A 19,994-nucleotide genomic window follows, 5' to 3' on the forward strand; every position below is an offset into this window, starting at 1 on the left:
AAACTTCTGAAAAATCTGTTTACAATGTGTCTAAACCAGAGGGTAGAGGACACAGTAGAGACTGTTATCTGTTTACTGCTCAGATAAGGAGGTGGAATAGATTGCTGGCCTGTTTCTGAACTCTGCTTAATGAATGGTTGCTAGGCAAATTGCATCTCAATCAGCTTAATCCTCAAGATGTCATTTACAGGTCTGCTCTTTGTGAGGGCCAGAACCCTGTGCTTTCAAATTGCACGGGCCAGAAACTGCTAGCAAAGCAGCTTAGAATAGCTTGCTCAAAAATTCGGTGTACATGTGTTGCTGAGCTGCCCAATTTCAAGTGCCTGTTGTCGCATGGCCATGCGCTAGATGAGACGCTTGGTGATAGACAGGAGGCAGCAGCATCCGTAGCAGCATTCCTGGATCAGCACAGCACACACTCATCCTAACGTTTTGGCACTGGATAAACGTGAAAGAAAACGTTTCTAAATGGGGACTGCATTGCTGACGTGAGGAAAGGTATGTCTGTTTTGGCTGAGTTTGCTCTGTGCCAGGTGGGATTTTGGGGTGTAGATGTGGGATGTGATTAACTTTGGCAAACAGGTGAATACGGGAGGTGGGGTTACCTGGCACAGGCTGTTTTCGGGGAGAGATCCCTTATGGGGAGAGGGCTGGTTGGTTGAAGGCTGCAGCTTGCCTCTGAGCTGGTGGACTTTCTCCTGCAGCATCAGGAGAGAGGCAGTTAATTGTGTATGCTGGTATGTGTGTTGCCCACATACATTAGGCTCGTGATTTAGTCCAAAGGAAAAAGTTTCCTAGCACAGTTAAGCTTTAACAGTTTCTCTGTAAAGAAAGATAGCAAGATACTTGATTTTACTAGTTTTCCATGACAGAGATTAATCATGTTGCCGACAGAGAGCATTGTTCTTTGCATGGCTACACCTTCCTATCGTCTGAAATACATCCTCTACCAATGCTGTGAGTCATGACACTGTAAATGCAAACTGGAAAAGGTTGGACTTGTTGAATGCTGAAACCATTTTAGAACTGCTTATGGTCACTGCGTGCTGATACGAAATGTGCTTCACGTGGCATGGTTATTTAAAGTGGAGGTGAAAGCATAGTCTGAACTTTGCAATGCTTGCATAGTTTGGATGTGTGCGGCTTTTGTGTTAGTCAAAAATACTGTTAGAATTGTAGGAAAAGATGGGATTAAAATGTTGAGAACCTCTCCAAATAAAGCAGGAATAAAATATTCCACCTTAGTCACCAGCAGAAATTACAGTGGTGCTTGCATCCTGACGCTGTAAACGGGAAGAGGACTGTGGAACAGAAGACTTTGTGATCAGAGAGTGCTTTTCATGCAAATGAAGGTTTTATTACACGCTGCTGAATCAGGGGCTTGTGTAGCGAGAACAGCACAGAAGTGATAAGATCACTCTGTCAGAGCTTGAAATTTTGCCCAGCATGTCTGTCAGATTGCTGAAACGGGCAAGAAACCCTCTTGTTCAGGGCACAGCGGTAACTGATAGAATATTTGGGAGCAGAGCTTTTTCCTCATGGTACAGTCTGTCTGCAGCAACCTGCCACGTGTCCACAGCCCTGATGTCAAAGCAATGAGGAACTGCAACCTGTAGATGACCCTGCGAGGCAGCAAAGTCAGAAAGCTCTGGTTCCTGGTGGGATCCCAGTGCTGCTCTTGCTCACATGAGTACAGAATCTCCTCTGCTGCAAGCTGGGAGCCCTTAGCATTGATCAGAGCAGAGCTGTCCATCCTTTTGGCTGCCATATCCTCTGTTGCCTGTCATGCCAAGGTTTTTGCCCTGGAGGGCACCCATCCAGGACCAGCTCTGTTGGTTTTCCTTTTGTATTTGTTAACTGGTATCATCTTCCCAATGTCCTCCTTTCATGGATAGAACCGGTTTGGCTTACTGAGGGCTCTTGTTGCCAACAGGTGAATGGATATGTGTAGTGGAACAGGCATCTGAATCTTCCCCTGCAGATGGGTAGTGTTCAGCATCCTGATGTGACCTTGGTAAAATTTCTCTGGTATGTTACTTTCCCTCTTTATTTATCTCTCCTCCTGTGTAGCAGCTTTCTTTACATTTGAGCCATTGGAAATCTGTCTTGTCTTCCTCTCTGCAGAGACACTGTCAGCCCAAGCTGCTTAGATTGACGCCTGAATGTTCTGCTTTTGCACAATCAGGAGGCATTCAGTGAAGTAGCAAGAGGAGAAGAAAGTTGAAGATTTAGGACTGACATTTTTAGACACTTTTCAGTCCATGATTTTGAATAGTCTTGGGGAGGAAGGTCAGAGGCTTCCTTCACATGGGATGCCCCCATATGTGTGTGCTGAGCATCCATCAAAGCGTATAGCACAGGGGAGAAACATGCTTAAGTGCCATCAGACTGCAGCATGGAGCTCTTCATATTTCAAATTCTCGTCTGAAGAGTCTAGGAACAAAATCTAATCCTGCACATTCCTGGAGAGTTTCAGAGCAGCAGGATGGAAACTTTCCCCTGTTTTTTCTCATGCAGATGATGGGAAGGATTATTGAGTGTTTGAAATCTGGTTTATACTGGCTTCTGAATTTCATGTAAAATAAACATCTGGAGGGCTTTTTGATCTCCTGTGCAAGACTGTTGTCTGCCTCACTCCTTAAAATGACTTCTGCTTCATTTCTAGTTAAAGGCAAAGACCTCGATCCTTTTGGCCCAGAGGCCATCTAAATGGTTCACCTTCTGCACTTAGGAATTTCCAGGAGCACACAGCCTATCCCACAGGTATTCTAAATCCTTGCTTCTGGGGACCGTGGCAGTGATAGGTATCTCTTTCTCCTGTGCTGCTGCTTGGGATCTGCAAGGCTGTTACCTGTAGTGTAGCTTGTACTTCTGCAAGGCCTCATTCTCCCAGTGCTGAGCAGGTATCCGAGTGGATGCTCCATTAGAGAATAACATTTGTGTCCCTTTGCAGCTTGAAGTCCAAAGCCCTCCTCTGGAAGATTGCCACTGTTTGCCTTCATCCCACAGTCAGATCAGTGGAGCAGTGTCTCACAGGGAGTAATCAGTTATTTATTCAAATAGCCATTACATTTAGAGTATGTGTTCTCTTACTTGACAGGAGCTCACTCCTCTGTTCTTCACTGGAGACTGAAAATGTGTGCCCATGGTGAGAGCGCTGGGTATGTGCTTCCTCTGTCTTTCTGGCTTTGAAATGGGTTCCTGTTGCTCTTTGGCAGACCCTGAAGCAGCCGTCTGTGGAAGCAGCGTATTCAGAGCGAGAGTGACTTTACTTCTTTGTTTTCTCTCCTTATTTATGTCTGTATAGGATCAGCTGGTCCCACATTATGCGTGAAGTAGTTAAATTTTAGCCTGCATCTGTAGGATGTGATTTCTCCCCCCTCTCCTCCAGTCCCTTTGATCAAATCAAATACAAATGCAGCGCTTTCATTTCTAGTTTTGTAGTTTCAAAGACAATCTCTTGACATGCTCTAGCAGTCTGGACCAGAGTCTTTTTCTTTTGCCTTAGTCCAAAGGCACACTGTGTCTTGCGCCTTTCTCTGTATCAGCAGTTGCAATCTGCATTGGCTTTTATCTGTATCAAAAGACAAATGGAATAGAGCAAGACACTGCAGGAATGGGAAACAGACTTACATGTGCAATGGGAATATGTAATCCTTAGGTTCAGTCTACCACATGGAGTACAGACCAGTTTCTGCACTGGTAATCTGTAGCCTGTACTCCCAGAAACATGAGTTTAGATTTGAGGCTTTGAAGGCTGGTTAATCCCACATAAATTTTCCTGTGATCTCAAGCTTTTCCTTCTAAATACTGGTTGGTTTGGGTTTTTTTTTGCATATGTCAATTATACAAAGCAACACAATTTGAGAAATGAGCATTCAAACACTCTGTAAGCACTTTATTTTTGTCTGCTTTGTGAGCAGCTGAACACATGTCCAGGCTGAAAAACACTGAGCTGCTGCTTCCCAGCAGTGAGGCAGCTCCCGGCCACACAGAACTTGGAACGTTGTCCAGTATCCTGAAAAAAACCCTTTTAATCTCCATCCTGGCAAAGCACATCTGCACATCTCCTGCTTGACTGCATCCCATGGGAAGGGATCCCAGCTAAGCCATGTTTCCCAGTGAGACGAGACGGTCGCTGTTGTCCCGATGAAGATCCACACTGTGTCTGATGGTGTTTGTAATGTCACAGTACACGGCACCTCTTCAGTGGTAGTGCTTAAAGCAAAGTGTGTTTCTCTCTGCACTAAGGAGTCAGATTCAGCTATTCAAAGCAAGTTGATAAATTGCTTTTCATTAAGTGTCTGAGCGCCAAGGGGTTCGGTGTGTGTTCCAAGGAAAAAATACATTAATTACAGCTTCTGTGGAGCATTTATCAATCACACAGTTATAAACAGTGCTAATGCAGTTAACTGAAGGTGGAAAAATGTACCTTTTGAGTTTGGTGACTGTAGCAATTCCATGGTTGGAAAGACACATTGCCTGGAAGTTAAAATCAAGCAATACTTTGGGGATTGCCTGAGTGACAGTGTCTCACGTGGTGTTCACAGGGGCTGTGCTGCCCTTTAGTGTGAGATGCTCTATGGAGGTCAGGGCTGTTACAGGCCAAGTTATCAGCAGCTCAGCATTCATGTGGGTGGGTTTGTGCTGTGTTTGCTGTTGGGACTGTGGTAGTAGCATTTGCTCTCTTCTTGCCCACACAGCCAGGTTGTGTTTTCCATGCACAGGGATGTCTCACGGACTGTAGTACAGTTACAGCTGCCTCTTGTGGCCTGTCTATACACGTTATGTATATTTGTGTGTCTGGTGTTGGTTTGGTTTGGGGTTTCTTAAGAAAAAGGCAAGTACAGAGGAGGAAGGATGGACAGAAGCAAACTAAAGTCTCCTGCTCACCTGTAGTCAGTAAAACATACTGTGGGAGATAGAAGCCTTTTGTGTGTGTAAGCTTTGGGTGCAGGCAGTGTGTTTGCAGCATCTGCAGGAATCGGGTGAGATCCCACTGAAGTGTTTTATCAGATCTGCAGACAAAAGTCTCTGGTGCTTGTGGTGCACAGAGGTTTTGAGAACATCTTGCACATTCGTGTTGCGTTCCCCGTGGCTGTTTAGAGCTGCCAGCACTGCAGCTGGCCGGGTTTCATGCTTCTCAGGAAAGCACTGAGAGCAGCAGAGACTTTTTATAGTAGCTCACAATTAATGTATTTCTTCTGTTGAGCTGTTATGAGATGGCCTTTACATTTCTTGGAGGATTGATAAGAACACCAGGTCTGGGTCAGGACAAGCCAGGGGGGCACCAGCACCTCCTTTGGAAGGCTGGCAGGAAAACACCATCCCAGTGTCTGGTCCAGCTGTTCGGTATTCACCTGATGACTTGTATTTGCTGCTGGTGAGGGTTTTGTGCGTGCGTTGCAGCTTCTGTTTGAGGTTCTTAGAGTCCTTTTCATCTTTACAGTAGGCTGCACAATATCTTGTAAGTACAGAAGAAGGTCTTATCTTGCCCTTACAAATGGTAACATGTGTATCTAAGAGCTGGTGTGTCCGTGGTCCAGCAGGAAGCTCTGGCACTATGCAGTTAGACAGAGCTCTCCACTTTTGTATCTTAAATACAAATTTGCTCCACTTGGTTTGTAAATGGGCTGTAAAAATTTCACTATAGGTGGGACCTTAATTCAGTATCCAAAGAGCTAAATACCAAACCCAAGCAACTGTCAGTGTGATGCCATGGTTTAGTGTGAGGTGTCCCTGCCCATGGCAGGGGGGTTGGAACTAGATGATCTTAAGGTCCTTTCCAACCCTAACTGTTCTATGATTCTATGATTGGACGGGTCAAAGTGGTACACACACATAAGCAATGCAAACTGAAATCCATCCCCTGTGAGCTGCCTGCCTGTGTTCACAGCCACCAGTGCCCCTGGCCTGCAAGTGAGTCACTTTGTGCTGTTTTAATTAATATGCAACTTCAGTTTTCTGTTTCATATGAAGCCTCATTCGTTCTTACCTTATTTGCAAATATTTCTCATTTTCAAGTGTATCTGTTTTTAAAACTGGACTCAGAGTGTGTTTTTCAGTATCTGACCAGTGTCTGGTTTGCATAGACATGGAATTTGTGCAAAGGTAGCTCTGAAATGTGTATTTTCAATAATCAGCTTGCAATAAACAGGGGAAGATGGCTTCTTCCCTACTTAGGGAACTGTCATAATCTGTGACTTCTAATGATATTCTATAAGGAAAAACTCATCCTGGTGTCATGTGCAGCCACAAGGATTTCTGTAAGTCATGATTAAGACTTTAATTCTGGGCTTTTGCAGAGCAAGTGTGGAACGAGTGAAGATAATGGTGATCTGTGCAAAGCAGCCACTAGAGAGAGAACTATGTCATGTTTCCTTTCCCCTTTGCCTAGCCTGCTGTTTGCAGCACTTAAGAACAGCTTCCTTTTCAGATCTGAGAAGGCGAGAAAGTTGAGAGGGAGGAATTCTGGCTGAGGGCAAAGTAGAGCCCAGAATTATATCCTTGTGCCTCTCCCAGACATTGAACACGTAGGAAAGCTGCACGTAATGCCAGTGTGGTGCAGGCTCTTGCTAAGGATGTTGAGGTTACAACTGCAGCCTCTCTGCTATGGGAAAGGGGTCAATGGGTATTTCAGTTTCTTATCACTTGAAGGCAGAAGGAAGTTGCATAGGAGGATGGAGAATGTCTGTTGGTGGGAATGTGTGGTGCCTCCACCGGGGTATGTGTTAGCAGCATCCTGTAGTTTAGTAGTTGCTGTGCTGTGCTGGTTTGGATGGAAGTCATCGCAGCTAACCTTAGTACCATGTGAAAACATGCACACTCGTCTCTGTAAGTCTGTTTTGTGTTTTATAGTAGCTGCTGTGATATTATAGATGGTGCTGGAGCATAGAGGAAGAAGTTGGGTTTAGTTTGCTCAAAGGATAATGTATGCTTTGAAGGAAGGAATGTTTGTTTGCACCTCTTAGTATCTTGTTGCAGAAGGTGGAATCTTCTATGAACCGTAAGTGATGGGTAGGGAATCTGTTTTGCATTTTGAAAATACAAATGTAAGGTTAAGACTCTGGGCACGTTATGATTTTGATGGCAATGCTGTATCTACCTGGCCTCTGCTCTTAACTGCTGTAGTTCAAGTGTAGCATCCTTTGCTCCCTCTCCTAAACAGCCATGTACAATTATGTACTGTGAAACACGACTAACATACGTCCCAGACTCTTTCTTCATCCCTGTTTCCCACCAATACAACATTAAAAACTTGGAAGTTACCATATAAAAGGAGAAAGAAAATGAAAGGTCAGAGTGCTTTAGTGTAGTAAAAATTCAGAGGAGGCAGATACAAAGCTATTCAAATCACTTCTGACTTCAGGCAGGTGGATTTTCCTATTTCTTGCATATGTTCCCATGGTAAAAGTAGTATCTCATCTGTCTCATAGCTGACCACTAGCATATGTGTTTCAAGCACAGCCAGAAAATACTCCTTTGAAGCTTTGGCCAGGCCTTGCTATTGTCCTGACTTGTCTTTTCTGCATCTTTCCTTCACCTTTAGAAGCAGCCTGCAACACCTGGCAAGACCTACTTAGCGCCTGTGTTGTCTGTCAGCCCCTGCCACACTGCAGAATGCAGAGTTAAATCTAAAAATAGGCTTAAAAAGAGGTGAGGGCTTTGAGCAAAGTAAAGTAAGGCACTGATTTGGGTCATGAAAGCGAATTGATGTCACTGGTTCTCTGTCGCAGCTTTCTTGAGCGAAGCAGATCTGTTCTGAGCTGTGAAAACGCAGAGGAGCCATAGTGAGCAAATGGCACTCAGGGCAGGGAGGGTTGGTTTGCTTCAGTTCTCCCCAGGAGACTGCCTGGAACATGACTTTGTAAGCCTGACGTGAGGAGCCAAGGTGGTACTGAGTGCTCCACAAGTTCATTTATCTTCATGGTCTTCTTCCGAGGCACAAACCTGTCACTCACTGCTGTCCTTCTAACAAGGAGTGACCGTGGCATCAGGTGATTAAATGCTTCATCCCAAACTATGTCAGGAACCTGTGGTGAGCCGGGCACATCCCTCAATCTCTTCTGTCACAGACTAGCCCATAATCAGGAGACCAGTGTTCTCACATAAATCTGGTCAAAAATAACCTTAAGCCCCTGTAAAAGGAGTTATGTGCAATTTCTGCCCGTTTCAGAGTGATTATGTGGCTTTGGTAATGTTTGTTAAGTGCTTTGATATGCTTTGGTGAAGGGCAGAGTGTTAATAATTAAAATTGGAAGGAAGTTCTAAAGTAGTATGTGGGGATGACGACTGCTTTCTGGTCTGTTAGTTAACAAAAATGCAAAACAAATGCACAAATCAGCAGGAATTCAGTTTAATGCTCCCTTCCCCCAGCCACCTGCATGGGCTGAGGAGAGAAAGCAGCTATTTGTCTGCTCTGCTGAGGAGATGAAAGAAGCTGGTCCTACAACAGGAAAGGCTATTGAACTGCATGAAGGTGGTAAATTATCAGCACTGAAAACCGAGTTGGTATCTTTATGTGCTCGAAAAGCACATTATTTGTACTGCTCTTCACAGCACCGGGGAGCTGATGAAACCAGCATCTTGTGACATGAATCTTATGTTTCAGGCCATGTAATTAAAGAGGTCAGTAAAACTGAAACTTGTTTTTGAAGCTTTGGGGAGCATCGCAGGGTGTGTTTGGTGAGGACTGGCCCTCTTAATGGCTTTATCTTGGCCCAGCTAAAGAGCTGTTTGCAGAACTGCTGTGATTTGCTGTAAAAGCAGCCTCGTGTTTGTCCATTTTACTGCTAGCAGTTCCATTTGCAGAGTGCAGGCAGGAGCAGGCTGCTTGCCAGCAACAGCTTCATTCAGATTAGGGCTTTAGTTCAATTATGTCCAATTAACTTTTATTGCAGATAGCAGTGATAATTACTTGCGAGTCAATTTTTTGGCTGTGGTTATCCCAAGGCTAAAGTCTGAGCTTGATGGATTTTAATAACTGAAGTGACGTGTTGCTTTTCCTCTTTTCCCTTCTTCTTCAGGCCTCAATTAGATGGAAGGTCAGAAGCTATGTAAAAATCCATCTTACAGTTCAAGCCAACTGTTCTCCTCTTCAGCAGATGCGTAGGACTGTGTTTTAAAACAATCTCTTGGGACTGACCTAAAAAAAACCCCAGGCTTTTTAAACTCTTAAGATCATAACCTTGAGCTTGCTGCGGCTTTATCCAAAGAGGGAATTTGATGGAGCTGATGCCACGTGTGACAGCACCTGGAGCCGGGAGCTGCAGTCTCGGCTTTTGTTACTGCACAACATCCCGTTCAAAATTGCTCACCTAGAAGCCTTTAGTGGCAGCCCTTGGGCATGAGGAGTGTGATATGAACAATATACTGTTTTAAGTGCTGTTGCCCCAGAGCTGCTTCATTTCTTTCCTTGTTGAGCACTGGCATCGCAGCTCGGGGAGAGGAGCAGAGCTGCAGCAGGAGCCTCCCCTCTCCCCGAGCACCCCACAGACATTTAAATTCCCTCTGCCTTCCCCTCCAAACTGTTTAATTTTGTTGCCTGACTAACATTATAAATGGAGGTCAGCCTGGAAGCTGAAATGGTTTACAAGCAAAATCATAGTTAATTAAACTGCAAGGAGCCAAAATTGATTTTGATGGAAACTCTAGCAAAGGTCCATCTGAATGCAGAGAGCCAAGAGGTCCTGTGCTGGCAGATGCTGACAGTGCATTCTGCTTGTCACAGAAGGCGACTTTCTATTGTTCACTCTTCCTATTTATTTCTCCCCAAGTACACTCGATGCTATTGTGATTTATTGCCATCTCTAAAGACTACCTCTCTGCACATTATTTTGCAGTTTTCCATTTATAAACCATTAAAGAGGATGTGATACCAGCCAGTGATGAATACAGGGCTAGTTTGGTAATTTTGTTCCAGGAAACAGTAAGATTTATCTCTGGCTCTTCAGCAGTCCTGGGAAAGGGCCATGCTGGGAGCTGCCCATGAATAAAGGGGGAGTTTTAAGGCAGGAAGCCTGTGGGATCTGTCCATTGAAGCATGGGTGACTGGAAGGAGTCACATCGAACGCTGAGGTTGGCCATGGGGGTTCAGCATCTGCAGCTCACACAAACAACCTCTTGAACCCCTTAGGTTTTAGGTTACTTCAGGAGAGGGAAGAGGAATGAGTCTCATTTGGTTTTGAGCAGCCTGCCAGGGGGTAAATGAGACACTGAGTTTCCCTTGGAGCATGAAAATTGGCCAGGATTCAATTATGTTTCCTGGCAAGCTCTAACAGACATTTGTACCAAAGCAGCTTCACAACCAGAGTTAGTTTTGGTTTTTGTTTGCGGCATTTATGTGATGCTGAACTTGAAACGTGCCACATGCGCTGTAAATCCCGCTGGCGGTTACGGAGCTTCATGGAACTACCTTGGGAATAAGGAGAAGTGAAGTGTATCAACCACCTCCAAGTGCTTAACAGCCCTCACATGGCTTATGGGACCCCAGGGTGCTGGAAACTTGGAATAGTTTGGAGCTTTTCTTTTGTGTGGAGGTGGCTGCTCCTGCTTCCTCCTGGCCCCAGGCTTTGTCAACAGTTAATGGTGGAATTTCAAACATGCATGTTTACATTCAGGACCTAACTTTAGACTTCAGCAGCTTGCTTTCGTCTCAACTGCCTCAGCTTCCCATATTTCACTGGTCCAGGGTGATTTACAGGGAGTGTTTCCTTTGTGTGCTTACCCTGTAAGGCCTCTTGGGAGCTTCAGAGACTGGCGTAGCTAAAACTTGGCAATAGCTCTGCATATGTGGTCTGTTTATATAATGATAAAGCTGTGTTAGAAGTTTCCTAGGAGTACCACATTGCTCTACACCTAGGTTTTACTCTAGCTTGTAAAAGTACCCCCTGGCCTGGGGAGCCCTGGCTCTGGCAGATTTGATGCTAAACATTGAATATCAGGCAGAAAAGAATATATCTTTTTAGTCCAGAAAAGCAATATCATGGTAAATTTTACTGTAATTGATTCTTAGCTCCACAGGGAGGGTGTCCCTGGGCAATGGGTGGAGGTGAGTTCTTTGTCCTGCCTGGTGAGCATTGATGGTGATAGGACTTACTCTGAAAACCAGTGCATGGGACATTGCTGCCTGGACCCTGATGTGCAGGTAAGGCTGAACATAACATTCATTGTGGGCAAGTGACAGTGACCCCCAAATCCCAAGCACTGCAAATCCCTCTTAAGCTTAACATGCTTTGATTTGATGATAATAAATCTTATGAGGAAAAAAAACCCCTCTGTTCATGTGTCTAAACCTGCTAACTATTTAATGGAGCATCCTGCAGTACGTGAGCTGTTAAAATGCTATCCTGCAGCCAAATTAGATTAAAATCACTTCAAAGCAGGTTATTTATTTATTTATTCATTCAATCTAATGATTGTTTTCCTCCAGAAATCTACTTTATATATATTTTCAAGACAGAGCTGGTTGGGCTGTGTTTGGCAGCATACACAATCAGTTTAAAATACAATTTGAGGACTTTAAAGGAAAGGGTTTCACAGCTGCCACATTTTGCTGGGTGCCAAAGCCTACTGGTCTTGCTTTCCAGTTTGCAGCTGACTGGTTTACTGGGCCTGATACAGTGCAAAACCCCCTTGGTTCCTAATTCCTTACATCCATTCCAGTTCCCCCAGTAACATCCACCCATCCTTGGAGGGACTGGGGCAGCTTTGCAGGTGCTGGTGCCCACACAAGTTGCTGCTGTGAAGCCAGGTTTGCTAGTGAGAGGTCTTGATGTGCCAAGTTCAGTTTATCTCCTGCTCTGGACTAATTAGAAGCAATAAAGCCAAGCTTGGGAGGGGATGATGGGCCAAGCTGCCTTCATGTGAAGACCCCTGTTGGCCTGAGACTGTGAGTGCCAACTGTTTGAGACAACCATTAATGCTCACCTCGATCCCAAACATGATGTGGGGGGATTCAGTTCATGTCAGCTGGGTGCTATGTTGGAGTTGTCTGTGTTAGCTCGTGCTGAAGAAGAGCCAGTGAGAAAGTAGCAGTCAGGTGCTGAGTATCTTAAAGGGAATATATGTCAAATAATTTCTTACCATAAAAAACCTGAATGGGCTTGTTTGTAAAGATATTTCAAATACTGAGATCTTGATTTTGAAAAACACATTAATTTCATAGAGAACAGAAATTGGAGCAGGGTTTTAATTACGGGATTCAGTGATGGGAGTTAAGGTCAGCACTTCTGTAGCAGTCTGGATTTCTGCTTTTAATGCTTGGCCGTGACCTAGGTGGCATCAATTTGCCTATTGCAAATCAAGCTACAAGATTGATATTATGCTTCTACTGAAAATTATAAGTCTAGTATTTTCTTTATTATTGCCACCCCAGTTCTTATGAACCTTTGGTATCACCTAAAATGATTATCTGTCTGCAGGAACAACTTGCTTTTATAACCCTCTCTAAAACATTATTGTCTGTATTGGAGCTAAAGCTCCTGTAAATACATGTTTTGACCTTCAAGGAAATACTTGTGTCTTATCACAGAAGCCCAACTCTGTGGCCACTCTTTAATCACTTGTTCTCTCTCCTAATGTGCCATTACTGTGTTTATTGCTGTGTCTGTGGCGCTGAGCCTCTCAGCAAGAGGCTTACTCCAGGAGCCACAGCATTGAGGCTGTAATGAGCCCTAATGACGGAGCAGGTGAGCAAACCCACTAAGGATCTTGCTGTCAGAAATGCTGCTTGTTCAGTCAAAGAGCACCTTGAGTGCAGTGCTGTTTCCCTCTGTTGGGGCTGCATGCAGACTTGTCATCACTTAAGTAATGTTGTAGATGCTGAGCTGCTTTGGTTGTGCAGGGATGGGAAGTAATCCTGGCCCCGCGTCAGATGTTACTGGAGGAAAAGGTAGATGTTTAGGTGGGTATGAATATTAGGTGAGTATTAGAGAATGGTGTGACCTGATGGTTTTCTGACTCCAGGGAAGGCTCTTAATGTTGTTTGTCTGCTTTTCACCGAGAAATAGGTCTTGTTTTTGTCAGTCTTGTGCAGTTGATGAAATGAAGCAGAAAGGAAAACAATGATTCTTTTTTCTTGCTGACTGTGGGTGTTTCTCCTGGTTACTCAGGTAAAGCTCTGGCAACATGCAGTGCTTTTGTCTTCTGATTAAAAAGGAGCTGGCTTCTCATTTTGTCTTTTTGGTCATGCTGGGCATGATTTGGAACGAGAAACTGCTGCCCACTGGCTGTTTGCAGAGTTTCACTGAACACTGCATACTATATATATAGATATAAGACCATATATATCTGTATATATCTATATATACAGAGTGGTGAATGAATCTCATCTATAAAGGTTGACCAACTTTTCAATTCTTAAAGTGATTCCTTCAAGTTGTGGATGTGACAGGTCTTCAGTTATCGTTTCTGAGCACCTTCTGAAAGACTCCAAGAACTCCACCTCCTACAGAGGATGAGGAGAAAACCTGGATTTAGATAGAATCATAGAATGGTTAGGATTGGAAAGGACCTCAAGATCATCCAGTTCCAACCCCCTTACCATGGGCAGGGACACCTCACACTAAACCATATCACCCAAGATCTCTTACAAGGTTTTACAGCCACATATCTTGAACTTGTGGTAGTGGAGATCGTTACTATCTCCTAGGAATGAAATGGAGAATGATTTAGCATGTTGGTGGTTGAGCTGTCGACCCTGCAGCTTGTGAGGTTGTATGTTTGTTTCTCACAGCCCTGAGTCACTGTTACTCTGAGTGGGAAGGGTGAATGGGCAATAGCTTGGAGTTGTCAAGCTGACATTCAGTGCCCAAACCTATTTTTGTTAATCTCAGTGGCACCCAGCGGGCTGACTTAGCAACACTCAGCTTTTGAGAGCTCTCACACAGGGAAGATGCAGAAGTTCTCGTGAATTAATGTTTGTGTGAGGTTTTGTTGGCCGTTGGTTTAATCAACCTTCGCATGTTGAACCAAGGATGTAAACATGGAGCTAATGAATTCCACCCAGCAAGTAATTGCTGTGCTACAGGAAAGCTGTAAGTCCGTGCTGCTTGCTGCACTGGTGCAAGTGTTCCTTGGGTGGCCTGAGGTTGGGCTTCAAATTAAAGTCATTAAAAGATCCCTGTAGAGCAGTCTGATTCTGGAGCTCTCTGCAGCATGAAGGTGGTGGTACTGTCCAGGACACTGCATGGGCTCTGCCACATCAGGTGTCATCCAGAGGGTCTGTGTTCTTTGTGCAGTCCTCGGCAGTGTGGCTCAGACGTGGCCTCTGTGGCTTCTCACACCAGTCTCGAGCTTTCTGTTTCTCATCTTTTGGTCTTTGAATGTCTCCCCAGTTGCTTGAGTTGGGGTCTGTGAACTGACTGAAATTAGCCTACGACTTTTGAAGCTTTCAACTCTTGCCATGTCTTGGGGGTCATAGAACAAACCCCAAGGCTTTTCCAGCTGTTCCCTGTTTCCCAGAGCTTCCTAAAGTGCTTGTGGCCGGCTGTGGCTTTGCCCCATCGACTGTGGCAGAGGATTTGGGCAGGGTCCTGGACCAGGAGGCCTCTTGAGACCTTGTTGCACCTTAAATATCTCTCCATAATTCTAGCCGGGGTTCTTTGAGCCTGAGTGAGGTTTGTTGAGAGACCCCCTGCTCTTTGTACATGGATGATGGGATATGAGGGCAGCATGTGGTGTTTATATATAAAAGAGCTTTAGTGCTCTGTGCATTTGTTTCGAGGTTTGATTTCCTAAATGCTGCCCCTCTGCAGCAGAGGCTGGTGGCACCTCTGCAGCTGCTTGGTGCAGGAGGCACGTCTGGCTGTTTGTCTAACCCAGGTTAGCAAGTCTCCTATGAAATGAAGGAAGTTGTAGCCATTCATCTTCCAGCCTAATGGACCACAGAAATTACAAGCTGTAGCACGCAGCTTAATCTTGCCACGAGGCAGAGTGCTGCATACTTTGCCTTCAATTTATGCATGCCGTGCCTTTTTATTAAATGTAAAAGAGCAGTTGACAGGATTTCTCCAGAGGACTCACTTTGGCCACGCTTGGTAGATAGCCAGCACATTTCAATACAGTGCAAATGAGTGATGGTGGTTTCTGTACCATTCGTAACAACCACCTTTGAAATGTGAGGGGATGGAGTTACGGGTTATCCTCTGTGTGTCAAGCAGCAGAGGAGAGTGAGATAGCTATTTTAGTTATAACCCTGCAGGTGACCCACTTCTTGAAGCATGGCCATTGCCGTTATGAGATGCAGGGAAGACTGGAGCAGCGGTGGCACATCTGTGCTTGGTCAGGCATCACCCAGGGATGGCTCTTTGCCGCTTTCTTTTCTCTGTTCCTCCTTGTATTATAACTTTGAATTGTCTCTCTGTTGTTGCAGTGTGCAGAGGAGTGAATGCCCCATGTTGTGTTAGTGCCTGTCTGCCATGCTGGCCTGTCTGCCAGGACCAGGTGACCTCTCCTTTCAGCTTCTTTCTTACACGCAGATGAACACTGGACTTCAGAAATGTGAGTGACGTTTTGTCTGCAGGATGTGGTTAACTGTTAAATCTGGCTCTGGTACAGCTCTGACATAGACATTTAGGATACAGTGGAAAAACTGTTTAATGTTAGAGTCTTGCTTTTGTTATGCCTTCAAGGCTTCCATCAATAATGGCTCTGAGAAATGGCTGTGAAGGTTCACGTGTGTGCAGCAAGCTCTCCCCCCTTGCCTGGCTTTACAAAGGTTAATTTTAACCACAGCAAGATGAAATGCAAATGAGGTTTCTGTGAGATTCGTGCCTCTTTGCTGACAACATTTTGAGCTAGAAGTGTGCCAGCTGACTTGCTTCTTCACACAACTTTTTCCTGACTCTTTTTCACTTCCAGTCCTTTAATTACTCCTAGAAACCAATAAAAGTTGGATCAGGCTAATGCAAACCTTTTGAGGTCAGCAGCTCTGTTGTTCTACACACCTGGGGCATATACTGCAAATATTAGTGATCTAGCCCAAATTACTAAAGTTCAAAGTTTCCATCTTCTTTCTGACGTCTTTGGTGCTTCTGAAAAGATGTCTGCAGAGTTCTCTGAGAATCCTTTTTTGATACCTCCAGTCATTTTTTTGATGGGTGTAGCAGTGTTTTTTAGAGCAACTTATGCTTGGGAATGTCAGGTCACTGGCTAGAGATTTGTGTTAAATCTTACTCTGTCTCTCCTCTTTTGCACATTGACTATTCAATTGCAGAAATACCAAGGTTTCTACATAAGATCTGTGTACTTGGCTCTTAGGGCTGTGACCTGGTTGTCCTGTTTGGTATGTACACTGGGAGATCTCTGTACCCTCAGTTTGCTGATAGACTCATTGCTCTTTAAAACCCAAGCAGTTTACAGTCCAGTTGTAGCTAAATAGTATTTTAAGGCTTGTGATGAAAATAGGTAAGATAATTTTGCAATTAAGATGACATGCTCCAAGTCCTGATCCTGCCAGAAGTGAATGACACTGTTCATGTACACATGTGCTCCCCCTCAGCACTTGAATAGCATTTATGCCAACTGCACAGGCTTGGTAATTGTAATGACACTTCCAGCAATAGTACAAATCTTTACTCACAAAAGGACTTCCCTCGGTGGCATGAAACTGGGCACCTCTCCTTTCTCTTTCCCATTTCCAGTTCAAGCTTTGCTGACTGATGCTTATTCAAAAGGTAGGCTGTTGTGGTGAAAACGTGCCAAGGTCCTTGCATCACATGAAGTTTCTTTTGGTGGATCTCAAAGCAAATTGTTGAGGTTCATGTGAGGGTAGCAGTGCATAAATCAGGTATTTGCTAATTACACCTTTACAAGGCAACATGCTGATACGTGGGCAGTTTCCTAACCTGATGGTACCTGATGCTGTTTCTGAGAACTGCTTATCCCTGTGCTGAAAGCATCTCTGCATCCTGCTTAGGGAAAGAGCTCCGGGTACTGCATTTGAAAGAATTGAGGACATAAAGTAGCTGGCAGGCAGTGGGAATGCTCAGCTGTTCCAGTTTGTTCTGATTTATATGGAAAATGAAACTGCTTTTACAGACCTTGCTCACCCCTGCTGCAGATGTGTGTAAGATTAATTGGTGCATTTCTCTCCATACTGTATATGCACAAGCAGTCTCGCCCCTGGCCAAAGCAGAGCTGACTTAATGAACATTTTTAATGAACAGTGACTTGTGACTTTGGGGGGTTGGAAGTGGGCTTTAATAATAATGCTATTGCCTTTATGAAAGGCACAGAACTCCACATGATAACCTTTATTCAGATTTACAGTGTTTGTATTCATAATTTTTAAGTGTAGTTTTCCAGATTAGACTTTTTATTAATGCTTCAAAATCCACATTAGCTCAGTTAGCTTTTTTTTTTCTCCTCACTTTCAAATAAGAGGCTTTTTTCTTAGAACTGGTCTGTGCTGTGGGACTTTTGAAGATTAATATGCACATATTTTTTCCTTTCAAACTGATCACTACAGGACTTCCAATTCCAGTGTTTTGCTTTGAATTCCAGCCTGCATCACCAGAAAGGCTCCCCCTGAAATTCATCCTTATCCACACAGGGTATTTCTCAGTGACTCCAGTAGAAACCTGACCAGTCAGTCGGGTTACTCAAGACTGTTTGGGCAGTTTCTGGAGTTGCTGTTGGATATAGAAGCAGTGATGCAAGGTCTGAGTAAGAAAGGGTGATTTTTACAACAGTGCTATAAGGTCAAGGTGAAAGGTGCTTCTTGGAGAGCTCTTGTTGAGGGGGGTGGGATGGATGGATGAATGGATGGATGGATGGATGGATGGATGGATGTACAGAAGAGAACAGAGCAGGTTGGTACTGAACTTGGGGTCATCACCAAAATTGAGTCCTTTCTAGGGGTGAGGCCTCTTTCTGTAAATCCTGTAGCAACTGAGATTTTAATGCAGAAGATGGGCACAGCAGGTTTGGCTCATCCAAGCGCGGATGCTCTCGTTAGGGTAGGGATCCTTAAAGCCTGTTTGTATGTTGTTTAATGTTAATGAAGATTTAACCGTGGGCACTTCTAAAAGCAGTGGGGTTTAAAGCCTTCTTGTAAAATGCACTTGAAAGACATTACCTTGGTGCTGAGGTGAGGCAGAGAAATCTCATTTCGTGGTAAAAATAGCTCCAGCGATGAGAGGCGCACAGGGCTGTGACCAGATGAGCTGCTTGCCACGGGATTAGCAGGAGTGTGAACTTGCAGCTCACCAATTTACTGGGGTAATTGCTCACATGCACAGCTTTCCCTTACAGTACACATGAAATAATGACTTTCCAACAAAAGTCTTCTGCCTGGCATTTACTATTAGGTAGCTTTGTGGAGCTCATCCCTTTGTTTTCTTAATGTAGTTTCTTATCTGCCATCCACCTCATCATTTTATGGCCTGAATTCTTGCACATGAATGATGAGCATATTCTAATACCAGCATTTCTGTTTGGTCTGTTCTAGCTGGTTTTCCACTCAGTCACCAGACCTAGTTGTTTTTGACTGGTTTGTAGGGTATTTGTAGGGGAAACCCAAACTCTCGCTCACCCTGTAATGCCTTTCTCCTGATTTTTTGCTGTCTTAATTATTACAGTCATTGAATCTTGCCTATGGAACTACTAGCAAAGCACATTTTAAGCAGCACTTTGGGGCACTCAGAAATACATCACCTTCAGGCCTCAGTAGAATGACTGAGTTAGTTCATAGTAAAAGGAGCATAATCTCAGCTGTACGCAAAATGGGCACTGTTTGAAGTGATGAATGGGATTTAAAAGATGGTTTGCCATTTGGTAGGATGCCAAACTTGATGTTAATGCGTCATTTAAGTTTAACTGAGGGGTTATTTTCTCTCATCAGAGGAAGGAGCACTTCCACATTTGGGATTACAGATGTGTTGCAACCGATAGCTGCAGCCCGTTCAAACATCAATGTTTTAGCTGCTTTCTAAAAGCTTCCATCGTAGTTTGTATAACAGAATAGGTCCTTGAGTAAAGGAATATTTAGCGTATCTGTTTATTGTTTACCACCTCATTTGATAATATGCCTATAGAAATGTAGACCAGGCTGAGAAATGTTGGTGGTGAAGGTGTCCTAAAGTAGCTGCTTAATTTTTCATCTGAAAATAAAAGCTTTATGTGACAATGCCACGAGCATAACATGAACCATTACACAGACAAATGTGGCTCCTTTGTCTGTTGTCAGTGGTTCTCCTCTGATGGTGAGTTGCAAGGGTCATCTCTTGGGGAAGAAACAGAACTTTATGAGCATGGACAGTGCTAAGAATGAAAGGTTGGGAGTTCATGAAGGCTTTGCCTTTGAGGGAAGGTAAATGCCATTCCGAAGCTCTTCTCTCCACTGGGAGCACACTCAGAAGGATAGATATAAACCACCTGCCTGCAGCGACAGGTTCAGGGATATGAACAGAGAGGACCTTCAGGTTGATATCAAGCAAGCATTTCCTTTGATGAAGAGAAAGGGTGGTGAATGCTGGTGTTTGGACAGCACAGTGAGTAAGAGTACAACTGGTGCTGTGGTACGTGCTGTGCTAGAGCTGCAGGACAACCTGCTTGCAGAGCTGCTTATGTCACAAAAGACACTTTTAACATTTCTATAATTATCCTTTCTTTGAGTATCCATTTTCTGACCCTTAACTTTGTGAAAGGCAGTGCTCTTAGAGCAGTGCTGTTCTCCCTCACCTGTGATGACTGGAAGCTGCAGGATGCAGAGAGAGATGCCTGATACTCATGTATTCAGGAGTCTTTTGGAGGCAAACATTTTAGAGCAGCAGAGGTGGAATGGCCCAAGCTCTGCTTGGAATATGATTATAGCAAGAGAGGCACAGGCATTTCCCTACGTGTCTGAAGTTCTTTCCAGAAGCAGCTGGAGCTTGTGGGTAAGGTAGGTATCTGCTAAACCAGAGTAACCCCACACCCGTCTTCACAAGTCTTTTGTCTGTGTCTGGGCAGTAGCATATCTTCAATATTGTGAGGATGTCACGTCAGATTGC

At 44.3% G+C, this 19,994-nt stretch overlaps 1 protein-coding gene across 2 annotated transcripts in view; it reads left to right on the forward strand.

The window, feature by feature from the left end:
• Positions 1 to 19,994, forward strand: part of FAM222B (family with sequence similarity 222 member B) — a 36,871-nt gene that overhangs the window by 11,027 nt on the left and 5,850 nt on the right. Inside the window, exon 2 of one of the 2 annotated variants that reach the window (XM_034069032.1) lies at positions 15,374 to 15,501. The exons of the other annotated variant lie outside the window; for it this stretch is intronic. Coding sequence (XP_033924923.1) covers positions 15,420 to 15,501 — 82 coding nt within the window. The 5' untranslated portion in view covers positions 15,374 to 15,419. The remainder of the gene's footprint in view (positions 1 to 15,373; positions 15,502 to 19,994) is intronic. 2 annotated transcript variants of the gene reach the window in all.

The sequence above is a fragment of the Melopsittacus undulatus genome, chromosome 13 (assembly GCF_012275295.1).
Source record: "Melopsittacus undulatus isolate bMelUnd1 chromosome 13, bMelUnd1.mat.Z, whole genome shotgun sequence".
Taxonomy (NCBI): Eukaryota; Metazoa; Chordata; class Aves; order Psittaciformes; family Psittaculidae; genus Melopsittacus; species Melopsittacus undulatus.